General features: G+C 47.6%; 2 protein-coding genes across 3 annotated transcripts in view; both read left to right on the top strand.

The window, feature by feature from the left end:
- The first annotated feature begins 978 nt into the window (after window positions 1-978).
- Window positions 979-6,183, top strand: LOC309796686 (homeodomain-interacting protein kinase 1-like). Its single transcript, XM_082609935.1, has one exon. It carries the CDS (start codon window positions 1,986-1,988, stop codon window positions 5,610-5,612), a length of 3,627 nt encoding a protein of 1,208 aa, XP_082466061.1. The 5' UTR covers window positions 979-1,985; the 3' UTR covers window positions 5,613-6,183.
- A 4,466-nt stretch (window positions 6,184-10,649) lies between these two features.
- PROM1 (prominin 1) overlaps window positions 10,650-19,263 on the top strand; it is a gene marked incomplete at its 5' end in the record, with an annotated part of 105,632 nt that continues 97,018 nt past the window's right edge. For both annotated transcript variants that reach the window (XM_082641366.1, XM_082641367.1), the window contains one exon: window positions 10,650-10,872. In XM_082641366.1, the coding sequence (XP_082497492.1) occupies window positions 10,650-10,872 (223 nt within the window). The remainder of the gene's footprint in view (window positions 10,873-19,263) is intronic.

Raw genomic sequence — 19,263 nt, 5'->3', positions numbered from 1 at the left:
GGGAGAGTCGGGGGCCCGAGGAAACAGTTTCCTCGAAAGCCCTCGCCGAGAGCGTCGGGGGATGCGATCAGGGGGCCCTGGGGCACACGGCTTAGGACGGCGACCCCAGTCCAAGCCAACCCGCGCCTCGGCGCGGAACCGGCGCCGACTCTCTCGCTGCAGCCAAGTTACTCCGGCAACCCCCTCCCCCAGGCGACGGCGGATTCCTCGAGTCGAGTCTCCTGGTTTCCCGCGCCCGCCTTGCCGCCCATCCTTTGTCCCGCAGCCGGGGAAAGGTTCCTGGCGCGGAGGGAGCGAGGGCAGGAGCGGCCCGGGCCTGGCGGTGGGTTGGAGGGGAAGGCTGGGGAAGCGGCGCCACCAGCTTTCCGTAGCAAGAGGTTGCGCCTGTAGCCCGCGGCGGCTGCTGACCTTGCTCCTGCCCGGGCAGGAGGAAGGTTTTCCCGGGTTTCTGAGAGAGGCGGCAGATCTTTGTTAACACAAGCAGGTGTGACTGAGGTCCTTGAACGTCCCCTCCCCCCACCCCAACAGAGACCCACTTGGAGACCCAAACAGCTGCTGTTCTTTGGTTGCTTGGACCATATGAAATTGCCATTTTCAAAAGACTTGAATATCAGCAACTTCCTATTATTCAATGTGTGTGAAGTTACTTTTCTCACTCATTTGTGAGTTTCCTCCTTCAATGTTCTGGAAGCTGTTCTGCCTGTCAGGGTGAGCCTGGCGGCCACGGTGGAGTTGAGAATATTGACGTTCGCAGGGGCAGTCCAGACCCTCAATCGACGGCCAGTTGTGTGTGTGTGCCAGGCGTTGTCCCTATTCTATTTCCAGCCCTCCCACACTATTTAAAACACCATTTTACAGACTAGCCCAAAGGAAAGCGTGGAGATTGTAAGCAACTGCTGTCACAGAGCTCATCAGCGGGGCTAGAGACTCCCCAGTCTTGAAAGCCAGGACTCTGGTCGCTGCAGCAGCGCCCTTTAGTTTAGTTTTGTTTTCTTAATGTATCCCATGATTTTGTAATGAACTTCCTTATGAGTTCCACGCTGGACTATTTCTGTGTATCTAGTAAGGTGAAGCAAAGTGCATCAAAGGATAGGTTGAAAATAATAAAACTTTAAACCAAATATTGTTTCGTCGGGACTGTTTAAAATACGAAGAAAATCAGTTTTGCAGGGACAAGAGTTCGCTCTGAGATTTGATCAAGGTCAGGATGCATTGTTAAAAATGACAGAAGCCAATTCTGGGTAATTTTAGCAAAAAAAAAAAAAAAAAAAAAAGGGACTGGATACTGGGTGGCTTAGCGAAGTGACAGAAAGGCTGGCTAGCCAGGCTTGGGAGCCCGGAGGAGTGGGACTCAGGACATGCAACGGGACCCCTGATGGGTGTATGGCCACGGCTGCCCCCATTAGACTCTGGCTGTGGCTGCTGGCATGTTGACATCATTGCTAGGATGAAGTGGAAACTGCCTCTGCCTCAGTGTGTCTCATGCACAAGCCCAGGAGTAAGCATCTGATTGGCTGAGCCTGGGCTCGGTTTGGGCACCTCAGCTGACCTCACAATGGGAGGCAGGGCTGCCACTCCCAGAACTCACAAAGGTGGGCTCAGAAGTTGGGCAGTTCCCATCTGCCCTCCCACCCCGCAAAACCCTAGATAGCACCTACACAGATCCTTTTAAAAGAAATTCCTTGAAAAATTGCTTCAAGAGGGGGCCCGGCGGTGGCCCCGGACGGCAGCGAGAGACTGAGGCGGGAGCGCGCGGTGCTGAGGCGGCGGCGGCGGCGAGAGGCCGAGCAGCGGAGCTGGAGGGAGGCTGGGGGCGCTCCCCCCGTGAGACGGGCACGGGTAGGCTCCGGGGGGCGGGGGCCGGGGCCCGGGCCGGCTCGCGCGGGGGATATGATGACCCAGCGGCAGGGCCCCGGATCTCGTCTCCTCCTCCGCCTTCTCACTGCAGCCCCAGCTGGCGGCTGAGAACCAGACACACCGGCGGTATGGCATCACAGCTGGAGGTGTTTTCCCTCCCATCAGTGTCGTCGAGTGCCTTCTGCAGTGCAAAGAAACTGAAAATAGAGGCTTCTGGTTGGGATGTTTCTGGACAGAGCAGCAACGACAAATACTATACCCACAGCAAAACCCTCCCCGCCACACAAGGGCAAACCAGCTCTTCTCACCAGGTAGCAAATTTCAACATCCCTGCTTACGACCAGGGCCTCCTCCTCCCAGCTCTTGTAGGGGAGCATATTGTTGTCACAGCTGCTGATAGCTCTGCTGCTACATCAACCTTCCAAAGCAGCCAGACCCTGACTCACAGAAGCAACGTTTCTTTGCTTGAGCCATATCAAAAATGTGGATTGAAAAGAAAAAGTGAGGAATTTGACAGCAACGGTAGCGTGCAAATCATAGAAGAACATCCCCCTCTCGTGCTGCACAACAGGACTGTGGTGGGTGCTTCTGCCACGACCACCACTGTGACCACGAAGAGTAGCAGTTCCAGTGGAGAAGGGGATTACCAGCTGGTCCAGCATGAGATCCTTTGCTCTATGACAAACAGCTATGAAGTCTTGGAGTTCTTAGGCCGGGGAACATTTGGACAGGTGGCTAAGTGCTGGAAGCGGAGCACCAAGGAAATTGTGGCTATTAAAATCTTGAAGAACCACCCCTCCTATGCCAGGCAAGGACAGATTGAAGTGAGCATCCTTTCCCGCCTAAGCAGTGAAAATGCCGATGAGTATAATTTTGTCCGTTCTTATGAGTGCTTTCAGCATAAGAATCATACCTGCCTTGTGTTCGAGATGCTGGAGCAGAACTTATATGGTTTTCTAAAGCAGAACAAGTTTAGCCCACTGCCACTCAAGTACATCAGACCCATCTTGCAGCAGGTGGCCACAGCCCTGATGAAGCTCAAGAGCCTTGGTCTAATTCACACTGACCTTAAGCCTGAAAACATAATGCTGGTCGATCCAGTGCGCCAACCCTACCGAGTGAAGGTCATTGACTTTGGTTCTGCTAGTCACGTTTCCAAAGCTGTGTGCTCAGCCTACTTACAGTCACGTTACTACAGAGCCCCTGAAATTATTCTTGGATTACCATTTTGTGAAGCTATTGATATGTGGTCATTGGGCTGTGTGATAGCTGAGCTGTTCCTGGGGTGGCCTCTTTATCCTGGTGCTTCAGAATATGATCAGATTCGTTACATTTCACAAACACAAGGCCTGCCAGCTGAATATCTTCTCAGTGCCGGAACCAAAACAACCAGGTTTTTCAACAGAGATCCTACTTTGGGGTACCCACTGTGGAGGCTTAAGACACCTGAAGAACATGAATTGGAGACTGGGATCAAATCAAAAGAAGCTCGAAAGTACATTTTTAATTGTTTAGATGATATGGCTCGGGTGAACATGTCCACAGACTTAGAGGGAACAGATATGTTGGCAGAGAAGGCGGATCGAAGAGAATACATTGATCTGTTAAAAAAAATGCTAACAATTGATGCGGACAAGAGAATTACTCCTCTGAAAACTCTTAACCATCAGTTTGTGACAATGACTCACCTTCTGGATTTTCCACATAGCAATCATGTTAAGTCTTGTTTTCAGAACATGGAGATCTGCAAACGGAGGGTTCACATGTATGATACAGTGAGTCAGATCAAGAGTCCCTTCACCACGCATGTTGCCCCAAACACAAGCACAAATCTAACCGTGAGCTTCAGCAACCAACTTAATACCGTGCACAATCAGGCCAGTGTTCTAGCTTCCAGTTCTACTGCAGCAGCTGCTACTCTTTCTCTGGCTAATTCAGATGTCTCACTGCTAAAGTACCAGTCGGCTTTGTACCCATCATCTGCAGCACCAGTTCCTGGAGTTGCCCAGCAGGGTGTTTGCTTGCAGCCTGGAACCACCCATATTTGCACTCAGACAGATCCATTCCAACAAACATTTATAGTATGTCCACCTGCTTTTCAAACTGGACTACAAGCAACAACAAGGCATTCTGGATTCCCTGTGAGGATGGATAATGCTGTGCCCATTGTACCCCAGGCACCAGCTGCTCAGCCACTACAGAGACAGGCGGGAGTTCTTCCACAGGGAAGCTGTACACCACTAATGGTAGCAAGCCTCCACCCTCAAGTAGCCACCATCACACCGCAGTATGCGGTGCCCTTTACTCTGAGCTGCGCAGCAAGCCGGCCGGCGCTGGTTGAACAGACTGCCGCTGTACTGCAGGCTTGGCCCGGAGGAACCCAACAAATTCTCCTGCCTTCAACTTGGCAACAGTTGCCTGGGGTAGCTCTACACAACTCAGTCCAGCCCACTGCAGTGATTCCAGAGGCCACGGGCAGTGGGCAGCAGCTCACAGACTGGAGGAATGCCCACTCTGATGGCAACCAGTACAGCACTACTATGCAGCAGCCGTCCTTGCTGACTAACCATGTGACATTGGCCACTGCTCAGCCCCTTAACGTTGGCGTTGCCCATGTTGTCAGACAACGAGAATCCAGTTTCCTCCCTTCAAAGAAGAATAAGCAGTCTGCTCCAGTCTCTTCTAAGTCCTCTCTGGATGTTCTGCCTTCTCAAGACTATTCTCTGGTTGGGAGTAGCCCCCTCCGTACCACATCTTCTTATAATTCCCTAGTCCCTGTACAAGATCAGCATCAGCCAATCATCATTCCAGATACTCCCAGCCCTCCTGTGAGTGTCATCACTATCCGCAGTGACACTGATGAGGAAGAGGACAACAAATATAAGCCCAATAGCTCTGGCCTGAAGGCAAGGTCTAATGTCATCAGTTATGTCACTGTCAATGATTCTCCAGACTCTGATTCTTCCTTGAGCAGCCCATATTCCACTGATACCCGGAGTGCTCTCCGGGGCAATAGTGGACCCCTTCCGGAGGGTCCCGGCAGAGTCGTGGGGGATGGCACTGGCACCCGCACCATCATTGTACCTCCACTGAAAACTCAGCTTGGTGACTGTACTGTAGCAACCCAGGCCTCAGGTCTCCTGAGCAGTAAGACCAAGCCAGTGGCTTCAGTGAGCGGGCAGTCATCTGGATGCTGTATCACCCCCAGAGGATATCGAGCTCAGCGTGGGGGGACCGGCGCAGCACAGCCACTCAACCTTAGCCAGAACCAGCAGTCATCGTCAGCTCCAAGCTCGCAGGAGAGAAGCAGCAACCCTGCCCCCCGCAGGCAGCAGGCGTTTGTGACCCCACTCTCCCAAGCCCATTACGCCTTCCAGCATGGCAGCCCACTACATTCGACCGGGCACCCACACCTGGCCCCAGCCCCTGCTCACCTGCCAAGCCAGCCTCACCTGTATACGTATGCTGCCCCCACTTCTGCTGCTGCATTGGGCTCCACCAGCTCCATTGCTCATCTCTTCTCCCCGCAGGGCTCCTCAAGGCATGCTGCAGCATATACCACCTACCCTAGCACTCTGGTGCACCAGGTCCCTGTCAGTGTTGGGCCCAGTCTCCTCACTTGTGCCAGCGTGGCCCCTGCTCAGTACCAACACCAATTTGCCACCCAGTCTTACATTGGGTCTTCCCGAGGCTCAACCATTTACACTGGATACCCACTGAGCCCTACCAAGACCAGCCAGTATTCTTACTTGTAGTTGCTGAGTGTGAGGGAGGAGGGCTCAGAGTTCTTAATGGGCTGTGATGAGCTCCTCCCTCACCCTCTCCTGAAACTCCCTAGCCAGCAACTTGCTCTGCAGGGGCACACTGAAGCAGAAGGCTTTTCTCTGGGGAACCTGTCTCAGTGTTGACTGCATTGTTGTAGTCTCCCAAAGTCTGCCCTATTTTTTAATTCTTTATTTTTGTGACGGCATTTTTGGTATTTGGAAGAGCTCAGATGCCCATCGTCTGCAGTTACCAAGGAAGAGAGATCATTCTGAAGTTAACCTTTGAAAAATATTTTCTCTCTCTGACTTGATTTCTATAAATGCTTTTAAAAAACAAGTGAAGTTCCTCTTTATTTAACTTTATTTTATTGTAATTGCTGGTCAGAGGAAAAATGCTGATAGAAGAACTTGAAATCTGGTAACAAGAAAAGAAAAATCATTACTTTCTGCTTGTTTAAAAACCAAGACTTAATTGCTTATCTTAAGAGCAGCTTGCACAAGTCTGTATTTTACTATCTCGCATTTCTCCTCAAAATTTTACCCTTGCTAAGGGGACATTTAAGCTTACAGTGTTTTAAATTTGTTTTCATGTCATGTTATATTTAGTGGGAAATTGTTATTTTTGCAAAACTGGTTACACACTACTCTCTGTTACTGTTGGGATTCTCTCAGTTGCTCCTGTGTTTATTATTAAAGTAGTGTTAAAAAGGCAGCTCACCATTTGCTGGTAACTTAGTGTGAGAGAATCCATATCTACCGTGAAAGCACCAGGTATTCTTTCTAAACGAAGCCTTGTGCATTCTTTTTAAATTATTTTTAAAAAGTCCTTCTCTCTGATTTAGCTTAAATTTTATTATTGGAAAAGCCATTAAGGTGGTTATTATTGTATGGTGGTCGTTGTTTTATTACATGCAAAGTCTCTTTGTATTATGCGATACTGGCATTGATGAGCTTTGCCTAAAGGTTGTTGGCATTGATGAGCTTTGCCTGAATATTAGTATGAATTTTCAATAATACACCTCTTTCTCTCTTTGCCTCAGCTCTCCCTTCATTCTATGTGATTTATCTGGGGAGAAAGCTAAAGCTAAAGGATCTGAAACCAGATAAGAAACGTTGTGTATAGCTTGTATGCTTTAAAGTAGCTTTCTTTGTATGCCAGCAGCAAATTGAATGCTCTCTTCTTAAGACTTATATAATAAGTGCATGTAGGAATTGCAATTTAAAAGAATTCCATCAAAAAGAGAAAGTAGAGAAGAAATGAAGCTGGATGGTCATCGTATTTGCTTTTAAACCAGTGTTCATGGAAATGCCGATCTCTGGACCCCAGGCTCAGAGTCCTGTGAGGTATTTGCTTAAAATTCGTGTTCTTGGGTCCCTTTCCCAGTTCGAACTCAGTGTATTTGGATGGAATCCAGGAATCTTCATCCCATAAACCAGAAAATGGTGAATCTACCTTAGTGATTAGTCTAGTGCCTGTTTGAGGGGAGAGGCCCCAAGGGAGCGATTTCCAAAGGCTGCTAAGTTGAGGATTGCAGCTGAAAGTATGGCCCCCCCAGAGTGGTAGACCAGTTGTTCCGCCATGGATGAATCCAGTGAGGAGACAGTCTGCTCCCTGTGTTGGAGGAGACAGCTACAAGCAATCCAACACCTCCCTCCCGTGGGCTGTAGACTGCTCATAAAGAGGTGCTTGATCACTTCTGAAATAGGTCAACGTGACCATTTTGTGTCAGTCTTCTCTCTACCTGCCACAATTTGATGTCAGCCATCCTTATTGAGTGCCTGCTGTGCGCCAGACTCCAAGGGTACGGAGAAGATGAGGAAGTCAGGGACTCCACCAAGCTGTTGGGCTAGATCAGTTCAATGTGATACAAGAAGGGCGTTTGGGGTGCTTTTGCCTCACGTCTGTTGTTCTGCAGTTGTGTTTGGGAAGATGGAGGTGTCTTTGGAAATTGGCATGGATTAGCCAGGAGGGAACTCAGGAAGAGTGCTGGCTCTCGAACCTTAGTTGTCTAAGAATCTGTCACCAGGGGAGCATGTTAAAAATGCAGATTAATGGGCCCCATCTCCAGAAACGAGGTCCTATAATTTCATTTTAAACACAGACTCCGTTTTACGCTGATGCGGCTGTTGGGTCGGGAGCCGTCTTGGGTTTTCTGCTGGCAGTTTCCTGAGCTGCTCTCAGTGGTTCTCGCTACCTAGTGTGCTTTCCCAGGGAAGTACCCAGACCTTCTTTTTCGGAACAACGGTTCAAACTGAGATGAAAACCTCTTCCATTTTGCCTGGACTTTTTTTTGTTTTGTTTTGTTTTTGCAGTACACGGGCCTCTCACTGTTGTGGCCTCTCCCGCTGTGGAGCACAGGCTCCGGACGCGCAGGCTCAGCGGCCATGGCTCACGGGCCCAGCTGCTCCGCAGCATGTGGGACCTTCCCGTACCGGGGCACGAACCCGTGTCCCCTGCATCGGCAGGCGGACTCTCAACCACTGCGCCACCAGGGAGGCCCTTGCCTTGCCTTTTATCCATTGTCTAGTGTTTCATAAGTAGTGAGATGTTCCTAAAAGTGGTCTAAACTTTAAGAGGGACCTACCCTCTGGAGCAAGATGCACGTGATGCTCAGGTGCTGCCCTAAGTCAGTGGAACACCCCATCTTTGCATTTCCGTTGGGATTTCTTTTCCCCTGCTTCTTCACTGAGGATGTCTGGAAGTCTGTTTATTCATAGCTTTGCCCGGGGACCTTCTGCCATTTCCCTCCCGCTGTGTTTCTCTCTGTCCCCAGCTGAGGCTTGGTGGCATTACCAGGAAGTCAGCCTTTCTTAGCAGCTGAGCCTCTAATCCATCAGCTGCTGTGCTCCTGCCTGCCCTTTATCAGACAACAAGATAAGGTGTGAATGTGGTGTGTGCCTATGTGTGTCAGTGTGTGGAGTGTACGTTCCTGGTGTTGTGTTTCGTCTCTGTGAGTTGTGTGTCATTGTGAGTGCATGCATGGTGTGTGTGATGTGTGTGTGCATGCCCACCTGCCTGCCTGAAGCAGCACGGTCCTATCCTACCTGAATAACCACACGCCCCCTCTCCTTTCGCATCTTCCTCCTGCCCTGTGCAGCCCTGCAGGCTTCAGAGAGGGGTCTTGCAAAAGCCGACTTGCTTTGTTTCCTTCTTCTTATTTGTTCTCTCTGGAAACGATCTGAAGTCTGAGCAGGGTGCTGATTCCTGGTAGAACCAGTGAAAGGCTAGAGCACTTCAGAGCCTGAGGACAGGTTGTTGTCAGCAGCCATGCCTGGCAGGGATTGCCCTTTGGAAACAGTCACCAGGGTCCTGGTGTGTCTGTGTCTGTGGGTGAGATGGACCTGGAAGCTAGGGGTTCCATGAGGTTGGCACTAGGTGTCCCTGGGGATCTGAGCAGCCCATGATTTGATAATGGGAGAGTCAAGGGTCACTCCATTGGCAGGCCTGTGCAGAAGTAATAGGAGTGGTTATGAGGCTTAGAAGATGAGGCAGTATCTAAGGGGACCCGGTATGAATGAATGTCTTCATTCAAGTAGCTCATTAAATCCTACCTCCTGTATGGAGCTTTCTTCAACTTGGTGGAATATAGGGAGCGGGTCCTCTAGCCTTTTGTGCAGTGTGTCACTTTCTTGGTAGTCCCTCTCCTTCATCTTGCAGTGTGTGTTTCAGGAGCACCCTGTCTTTATTTTGAAAGTTCCTGAGTGTGAATCTGATGTAGGAAAGAAAATCAGGGTGTTCCTGACCCCAGAAAAGAATGGGCAAGCAGAGTATCCCAGTTGTTTTTGATTCATGTAGCCTGTTGCAGTGGTACAAGCAAAGCAGCTGTTTTGGCTTATTTGGTTTTATATTCAGTAGCTCTTACTGGTAGCCAACTGTATGCCTGCCTTGTGTTCAGTTCTGGGGAGAGAAACTCGAGGAGGCCAGGTCCACGCTGCCCTCACTAGACACTGGGCTGGTAGCCGATTTTAGGTTCCTGATCTTTCTCGCTTTCCCCGGGGGAGGGCGGGAGTCTCCCTCTGCTCTGCCTCTCCTCGTCTGGACCCTGAGTCATCCAGGTGGTGACTTGGGACAGGGATTTCCATCAGGGCTACCTGATGAGCGTGTTAGACAGAAACCAGTGTCACCTGGCCTTAAAGAGTTTGTTCCCTGCCCTTGAGGCCATGCTTGTCTAGTTTGGGCTGGGGGTGAGTGAAGATGGGATGAAATGAGATCAGTGAGCACATTAATAAAATAAAAGGTGGAGTAAGACATATCTCCAGAGATGGGGAGAAAAACCCAAAACTGGAGGAAAAATAAGCATCTCATCTACTGCTGGGAGCCTCTGCTTCTCTGACTGAGAGGGAGGGCTCTGTAGGGAGAGTGTCTTGGAGTTGGGAGAGTCCAAACTTGGGCTTTGAAAGCAAACTACTGGGTTTGAATTCTACCCCACCATGAATCAACCATGGCTTCGGGCAAGTTGCTGAAATTCTGAGTCAGTTTCCTCTTCTGTAAAATGGGATAATGCCTTAACCAAGGTCCTACCTGTAAAGCATGTAGAACATGTCTGGAATGTGGTAAGTGCTTAATGAATATCAGTTTCCAAGACCACACACTCGTTACACTAGCTGGTATTTCTGGGACTGGCCCCTAGCATGGAAGCTTCCAGCTTTCCTGCCCCTGTGCTCTGAAGCAGGCTCTGTGTTTGCTTCCTCCGCAGCGGATTAGGCTGAGGGCTTGCACTAAAGCCTTGCAGCCTCTCCTCCAGGGGAGCTGCCAGTGCAGGCAGGCTGCAGGCATTAGTGACCCCGCCCCTTCTCTCCCTGCCAGGGATGGTGCTTTGATCGACTGACCGTCCCCCCCACAAGCCGAGAAGGTTCTCTGCCACCCTTCACCGCATGCCAACCCAGCCAGAAAACCAAGGATTCCGCAGACTCAGTCCTCGCCACGCCTCTTCTGCAGAAACACACTCCTGCCTTCCCCAAGGCTTCCAGAACCCCTGAAGAGGGAGGCCCCCAGTTCCACCTCATGTTTGGGGCATCTTGCTAGCTATGGCCCTTCTCCTTGGCTTCCTGCTGCTGCTGGGGCTTTATGGGGACACCATGTCAGAGGGGCCACCGCCCTCATCCACATACATTCCTGATGGTTTGGAATTTGAATTTCCTCCAACGAACTATGAGACCAAAGATTCTTATGAAGCTGGACCCACTGGCATCTTCTTTCAAATTGTGCACATCTTTCTCCACATGGTGCAGCCAAATGCTTTCCCTGAGGGTAAGTGCCAATGGCGGGACAAGATGCAATATGTCTCCAAACATACTCACGGGCCCACACACAATATTGTTTGTTAATGACAACACGATCAGTGCAGAATATATTCCGTATATTAAAGTATGAGAGTCAAAGTGATTGAATTGCACAGAAACAGAAAGTATTTATCCAGAAGTTAAGAAAAATAAGTTCAATAGGTTGTCAGGAATGTGATGATAAGAAAATGAAATCAAACTGTGTTGCCATGTTGTTTTTCCAATTCTTTATCTTTCCTCCCCTCCTTTTTTGTTTTGTTTTGTCTTGTTTTTTGGTTAGAGTATTGAATCATTCTCAAGTTCATACCAAAGGTAAAAGTTAGGGTAAAAATGCAACTTCTCTGTCATCAAACGAGAAGTTAATAATGACCTCTCATGGCCATTTAAAGTTACCAATTTAACTCTCCTCCACCCACCTCAAAATGCAGTTTCGACACTGCTTAGGGCAAGGCCAGGGCAGACCATACCTGTTACCTGGGTAACTTGTTTGCTTCAGGTCTAAGAGTTTGAGTGTGAAGCCAGGAGGGAACTTTCATGGCATCGTGCTGTTGTTTCGTGGGCATACTATCTGGCCTTACCACTGTGGCTCATCTGTACTCGGAAGTCTTCGGGGTATGTGTTTTCAGGAGTGGGATTATGAAAATTCAAATGGTCTGTGGGAATTGTCTGCTCTTAGGGTTTGACAGTCTAAATTTTTATTGATGTAATGTTAGATCTAGCTTAAGCTTGTTCTTTAAACTACAAAGATTTGAATATTATCATTGGCTACTAAATATTATAAAATTTGTAGTAATCTTTATCATCTTCCTTAGCTGGCCAGCCATTGTTTATAAGCAGATTATTTGTGTGTGCGTGTGTGTGTGTGTGTGAGAGGGAGGGAGAGAGAGACAGAGAGAGAGAGAGAAAATGTATTTAGTGAACTTCAGCACCTGTTTATATTATGGGCAGTTTACAGATTTTCTTAATATATATTTACATAGAATTTTTTTACATTTATTTGTCTCAGATTAAGCAATTGAAAGAGTCTGAAGTGTAGTTTTCAATTTTTTGTTAGTTTAAATTTCGATTCAATGAAGTAAATCACCCTACTGTCACAGAAGAGAGTCCTGAGCAAGTACTGCTTCCTGTTTATGTCGCTGCTTAAAAGACAAAATTTGGGGCTTCCCTGGTGGCACAGTGGTTGAGAGTCCGCCTGCTGATGCAGGGGACATGGGTTCGTGCCCCGGTCCGAGAAGATCCCACATGCCGTGGAGTGGTTAGGCCTGTGAGCCACGGCCGGTGAGCCTGCGTGTCCGGAGCCTGTGCTCCGTAACGGGAGAGGCCACAACAGCGAGAGGCCCGCGTACCGCCAAAAAAAAAAAAAGACTAAATTTGGAAATCCAAAGGACAGAAGTAGAAAGCAAACTGAGTGTATTTATTCATGTTGAATACAAATTCACTATTCTCAATAAATATCTTTTTGTTTACTTTTGGACTTGATGTAAATATAATTGAATAAATAAACACCTACTAGTGTTTTTAGTCTTGGCTTCTTTGGTTTTTTTATGTAAAAAGCATAGAATTCAGTTGTTTAATACAAATTTACAGTGACTTCTTTAAAAAGATTGTGAAGTCTCCTGTGTCATTCTAAGGCAGATCATGTAATTAATCCTGTAATCTCTTTCCGTATGTCGTTTTATTTTTCTCCCTCTAGATTTCATATGAAGGCTTCCTCACACTTGTCTCACAAGGGAAAACAATATCTTTAAAGGTCTTCACTCATATGATCAGGTTAAAAGACATCCTGCTTCCAAAGCATTCTAGGGTTTTCACCTCCAACATCATGATTAGTATAGAATTTAAATCCTAATGTAATCTGAGGGTGTTAGCCTTGCTTGTCCCTTGACCTTCATCAAGGGAGAAAGAAATTCCCAGAAACAGACCAGCACTACCCCTTTCAGAAAAAATTGTCGGGTTGCTTAGAGAATATAGTACTGAACTTAGCAGGTGATGTCTTGGTGTGTTGGCTTTCTTTCACCATCCCATTATTCATATTCTTTCACCCAGTTACTAGGTTTCATAATAGCCTCAAAGTGCTCATGAGGTGCTTTGCAACATAAAGGACACTATGAGACAATCATGTTTTTTTGTGGGGTTTTTTCCCCTTGGCATGTGCCTTTTTTAAAAAATTAAAGTATAGTTGATTTACAATGTCCTGTTGGTTTCAGGTGTACATCACAGGGATTCAGTTATACATATATATATTCTTTTCCCTTATAGGTTATTACAAAATATTGAGTATAATTCCCTGTGCTATACAGTAGGTCCTTGTTGGTTATCTAGTTTATGCATAGTAGTGTGCATCTGTTAATCGCATCCTCCTAATTTATCCCTCCCCTCCCCTTTCCCCTTAGGTAACCATAAGTTTGTTTTCTATGTCTGTGGGTCTATTTCTGTTTTGTAAATAACTTCATTTGTATCTTTTTTCTTTTTCAGAGCCCATGTATAAGTGATAGCATATGATATTTGTCTTTCTCTGTCTGGCTTACGTCACTTAGTATAATCTTTAGGTCCATCCATGTTGCTGCAAGTGGCATTGTTTCATTCTTTTTTATAGCTGAGTAACATTCCATTGTATATATGTACTGCATCTTCTTTATCCATTCATCTGTCGATGGACATTTAGGTTGCTTCCAGGTCTTGGCTTTTGTAAATAGTGCTGCTGTGAACTTTGGGGCCACTGCATTTCATGAGCACCAAAACAGAGGCAGATGTCTTGATAATTGAAGATGCAAGAGAGAGAGAGAGAGAGAGAGAAAGAGATGGATTTATATGTATTAGCTTAACTAAATACATCAACCAAAGCAGATGACTTCAGGATGAGTCCTCTGTGGATTAACGTCTTCACAGAAGATAATATCCCACAGGTCTGTTCTTTCATGAGAGAAGTTTTGAGTGCACAGTCCCAGTGCAGAAGCAGAAGAAGAAGGGATGGCCCTGGAACCTGGGCTCCTTCTTTTCATGCTATCATTGGGGAGTTTTCCACATTTACATCCTGTTTCCAACCAAAATGGAATACCCAGTTTTGCATTTGGAACTCTCTAAAGAGAAGCCCATCCTGGTAAATACAGATGGAAAGGTTTTGTTTAGCTGGGACTTGAGACAAAGGCCTATTCCTGGATAGAAGAAAAGATTAGCTTAGATTAGATGAGGCAGACAGGTGACTATACAGCTCAGCAGAGTGTACTCTAGTACCTGGTGGGTATTCCATAAATCCTGCCCTGATCTGAAGCTGCAAGGGAGATATGGTGTCCTGGGCTTGGCTCACTAAGAAGACAGTGATGGCTTACATTAGGGGGGAATCATCTGTCCATTCATTAACCTAGAAAGGGTGTTGAGGGCAGGATGTGTGTGTGTATGTGGCAGGGGTGGGGGGCCATGGGGGAGCTGGGGAAAGAGTATTCCAGGCAGAGGAAACGGCATGTCCATGGAGTGGAAGAGACCGTGGTTCACGGTGGACCCATGAAGTGTGTATTCATGGAGTAAGTCTGCCAGGGTTGGGGAGCGAGAGCTGGAGGACCCTGACTGGCAGGCCAGCGAGTTCTGTAGTGGGAAGGAAGCTAAGGCAGCATGAGCACAGGTTTCATTCACTTGACAGGCATTATTGAAAGCCTGCCTTCTGTGGTGCACCTTGCTGGGTGCTGTGAGCCAGTGTGGTAGTGGACTTGGGTTTTGGGAAAAGAATCTGACAGCAGCTGATAGGATAGGTCACAGGGAGTGTGAGGTTCCTGCAGTGGTCTAGAGGGTGGTAATAATGAACTAATGTGGGATGAGGCAAAAGTAATGGGGGAAACAGAGGCAGGGTCCGTTTTGTGTCCAAAAGACTTGGTTTAAGTCCTAGCTCTTGCCTATTACCTGCACGGTGATCTTGGCCAACTTAATTTTCAGAGCCGCTGCTCTCATAGACGTAATGTGACTCTAATCATAAACCACTCTATAGCTTTTATCTGTGAGGCTTAAATAAGATGATGCATGTAAAGCCGATGTTTAAAACCATGCCTGAAAGGCACAGAGAAAAATCCTCAATAAATGTGGCTGCTCTTAGTATTATTACTCGAGAGGAAGAATTGACCAGATTTGATGCCAAAATTGGTGCCTGAGGGATATAGGAAAGAAAAGGTGTCTCCAGGAGGGATCTTTACGGGATCTTTACAATGTCCTTGCTGCTGCTCCCTCAGCAACACTACATGGGGTTGCCTTGTAAGAAGTGACTGTGTTGCTTTTTTTTTTTTTTGCCCTAGGCGGGCCTCTCACCGTTGAGGCCCCTCCCGTTGCGGCCTCTCACCGTTGCGGCCCCTAACCGTTGCGGCCCCTCCCATTGCGGCCTCTCACCGTTGCGGCCCCTAACCGTTGCGGCCCCTCCCATTGCGGCCTCTCACCGTTGCGGCCTCTCACCGTTGCGGCCCCTAACCGTCCCTAACCGTTGCGGCCCCTCTCGTTGCGAAGCACAGGCTCCGCGGCCATGGCCCTCGGGCCCAGCCGCTCCGCCGCATGTGGGATCTTCCCGGACCGGGGCACGAACCCTTGTCCCCTGCATCGGCAGGCGGACTCTCAACCACTGCGCCACCAAGGAAGCCCCATTGTGTTGCTTTTGAAGTTACGTGGGTTCTGTCTCCCCAGCAAGCCCCACAGCAGCAGAACTGGCTCTAGAAGCCAGGATTTGGATGCAGTGCTAGTTTACTGAGTAGTCTTTACTCCCACAAAAATATCTGCATCTCGTGGGCTCTTTTTTTTTCTCTGTTCTCTCCTCCTCTCCCCAGCATCTGCTGTAAGGCACACTGTGCAAAGTGTTAGCTCATTTGAATCTCCCAGCAACTTTGAGACGTAGATGATGGAGGTAGATGGTGGTCTTATTTCGATTTATTACATCCCCCTTTATAGATTGGAAAACTAAGTCAGGACAAGATTACATGCTCAAAACACACAACTAGCCACTAGCAGATTGAGAACCCCCTGTCTCCAGGACTATTTTTCCTATATTCTACAGCTTACTTTGTGGGTAATTGATTTCCTTTTTATTTTATCATACTGCTTTTAAAATGATCGTGAGTTACCATGAAAAATAGTAATTTTTGCACCTTGAAAGCGTGCATTGCAGAAGATTATCTGGTGTGAATGGTGAGCAGTGCCTTTTCCAATTTTGGGTGTCTGTGATGAATTTGGCATAAATCATGACCCAGGTCCGAGTCTTTTTAATGGAACAAGTGAAAAAAAGGTCTCCTCAGCTTTTATTTTATTTTATTTTTTAATAAATTTATTTATTTTTATTTTTGGCTGTGTTGGGTCTTTGTTGCTGTGTGCGGGCTTTCTCTAGTTGTGGCGAGTGGGGGCTACTGTTCGTTGCGATGCATGGGCTTCTCACTGCGGTGGCTTCTCTTGTTGCAGAGCATGGGCTCTAGGCACGCAGGCTTCAGTAGCTGTGGCATGCAGGCTCAGTAGTTGTAGCTCGCGGGCTCTAGAGCGCAGGCTCAGTAGTTGTGGCGAACGGGCTTAGTTGCTCCGTGGCATGTGGGATCTTCCCTGACCAGGGCTCAAACCTGTGTCCACTGCATTGGCAGGTGGATTCTTAACGACTGTGCCACCAGGGAAGCCCTGCCTTTATTGCTATAGAAAATTTCTAAAATCATTTTCCACTCTGTTTTGGCATATTTTTAAATTAGATTTTAGGATGGTTGACTTATTTGTAACAGCATTTTCTGCGAATCTGATTTGATCCCTGGAGTTGGTGGGTCTGGGGGCGGAGCTGGGGAAGTGGTAGAAGTGGAGAAGAAGGAAGAGTTAAGCTTGGTTTCCTCAGACTTTGAGATGCCACCAAGATGTGATATTAACTGAGAGTGCTTCTGTTGCAGGTAACAGAAACCTATTAGCAAAGGCAATCAGAAAAAGGGTTTATCACCAACAAGGTCCTACTGTATAGCACAGGGAACTATATTCAATATCTTGTAATAAACCATAATAGAAAAGAATATGAAAAAGAATATATGCATATATTCTTTTATATATATATGTGTGTGTGTGTGTGTGTGTGTGTGTGTGTATAACTGAATCACTTTGCTGTACACCAGAAACTAACACAACATTGTAAATCAACAATACTTCAATAAAAAATTTTTTTTAAAAAGGGGTTTATCATGAGGACTCTGGGTTACTTCATGACGCTCAAGGGGGTTGGGGAGGGGATCAAGCCAGCAGGGACTCGACCTGGCTCCCATCTTGGCCCCTCTCTGCCCCGAGGCCTCTTCATTCCTCCTCCTTCCCATCCCCCTTTCTGGGTTCTCCCATCCTGTAATCCTCCTGGTGCAGAACTAGGCTGCCAACATCATAGGTTTCAGGCCAGCTTCTTGGAGAGCGAGTGGCTGGGCATTCTCTCTCTTTTAGTCCCAAGTCTCAGTTCCAGTCCTGCCCGGGGCCAGTCACCAACCACGGGCCCTTCGGGTAACTGTGGCTACAGTCACACCTCGTGCCTGGGCCGGGTGCTGTGAGCCTGGCACTGTGAGGCAGTGCTGGCCCTGTGGCATCACAGGCAGGGAGGTGGTTTCCAGAAAAGGGGTTGTTGGACAGATAGCCCAATAGGTGTGTCCCTGCCAATGTCCACCTATAATTAGGATGTTTTATTATATCCAGCACCTGTGTGTTCTTACTTAATCAGACGGAGCCAGCACTGTCTTCTTTACATCACGTGACTCAGGTTGGCAATGGGCCTGGCCATAAATAAGGTCATGGAGGGAAAGGACTAACATTAGTTGATCCTGTCTCCCCAGTGTCACTCACTGGGGCAGTCTACAGCTGTCATCTTTTTGCATCAGAACAATTATAACAGCAAACAGCTAGTATGTGCCTGCTTTCAGGGATTTGAACAACTCAACAACTCTGTGAGCTAGGGGCTATTAATCTCATTTTACAGAAGAGGAAGCTGAGGTCCAGAGAGCTGACTTGACCAGAGTCACAAAACTAGCCAGTGGCAGAGCCAGGGTTTGAATTCAGGCAGGCTGGGTTGATTGTCCAGGCTCATAGTTGCCACTTTTATTTTGCTGATAAGGGAAATGAGACTCAGGGAAGTTAAGGGAGTGTTCCAAGGTCACACACACTGATGCCTAAGGGATCAAGCCAAGGTGTGACCCAGAGCCCTGTGATGCCCACGCCTGGGCTTGTCTCCCCCTGTGCTCCCTGGAAGGGGGCATGTCTGGAGACTGTAACAGGCACTCCTTTAATCCATCTGATGTCTCTTCTGCTTCACAGTACAGCTTCCAGTGCTAAACTGAAAAATGAGTCCTGTTGACTGTATTCCCATAAGCTTGTCCACAAAGTCCTGAAATGTGCCCCTGCCTTCCCGTAAGTGAGCAGTAGAGGTAGACTGTGCTCTTCTGGAAAATAAATGTGTGCCAGTGCCGTGAAAGACACAAGAAGGAAGGCTTCCTGGTCTCCAGCGATGATGTTCTTTTTGAGGTCTTCAAGTACATGCAGGAAATGACAGATTAAGTATGAATGTAAATAAAGAGAGCCCACCCCAGCAGCTGCTGGATGAAGCCCATGTGGTATTAGGCATCGCTGTCTACTGGGTGGAAGAGAAGTTCTAAAATGTACACTTGGAGAAGCAGCTGTCCAGTGTGGTCTGGATGGGGCAATGCTGGGGCAGAAGCATACAGCAGGAGGGACATTACAGGAGGGGTGGCCTGAGGCAGGCTTGCCACGTACCCTCTGCTTGGCTGGGGTCTAGATTCGGAAATGAGCCCAACACTTGAGTGGTAGTGATGAGCCTGCTCTCTGGAGCCTCTGCCTGGGTTTGATTCCTGGCTTCTATGTTGACAAGCTTTGTGACCTTGGGCAAGTGACTTAAACTCTCTGTTCCTGAGTTTTCCCTCTGTAAAATGAAGATAATAATAATAGTACTTTGGGGATCATCATAATATTTAAATAATATTTATAAAGCAACGAGGACCTTGTCTGATAAACTAAGTGCTATATAAGTGTTTAAATAAAATATGAATGTATAAAACCCATATTCATTATAAGCTTTTAAATTAATCTTACATCTTGACGATCACATGGACAGAAGAGCAAGTATTTATTTGACTCCTACTGTACTGGTTTCTTAGGGATGCTGTAACAAATCATCACAAACTGAGTGGCTGAAAACATCAGAAATGTACTCTGTCATAGTTCTGAGAACCAGTAGTCCAAAATCAAGATATTGGCACTCAGGGAGGCTGAAGGCTCTAGAGGAGAATCCTTCCTTGCTTCCTCCAGCTTCTGGTGGCTCCAGGTGCTCCTTGGCTTGTGGCTGCATCATTCCAATCTCTGCCCATCTTCACATCTGCCT

The sequence above is a fragment of the Mesoplodon mirus genome (assembly GCF_964341445.2).
Source record: "Mesoplodon mirus genome assembly, chromosome: 2".
Lineage (NCBI taxonomy): Eukaryota > Metazoa > Chordata > Mammalia > Artiodactyla > Ziphiidae > Mesoplodon > Mesoplodon mirus.
Note: the sequence above shows the minus strand (reverse complement) of the source record. Positions and strands in the feature narration are given on the sequence as shown.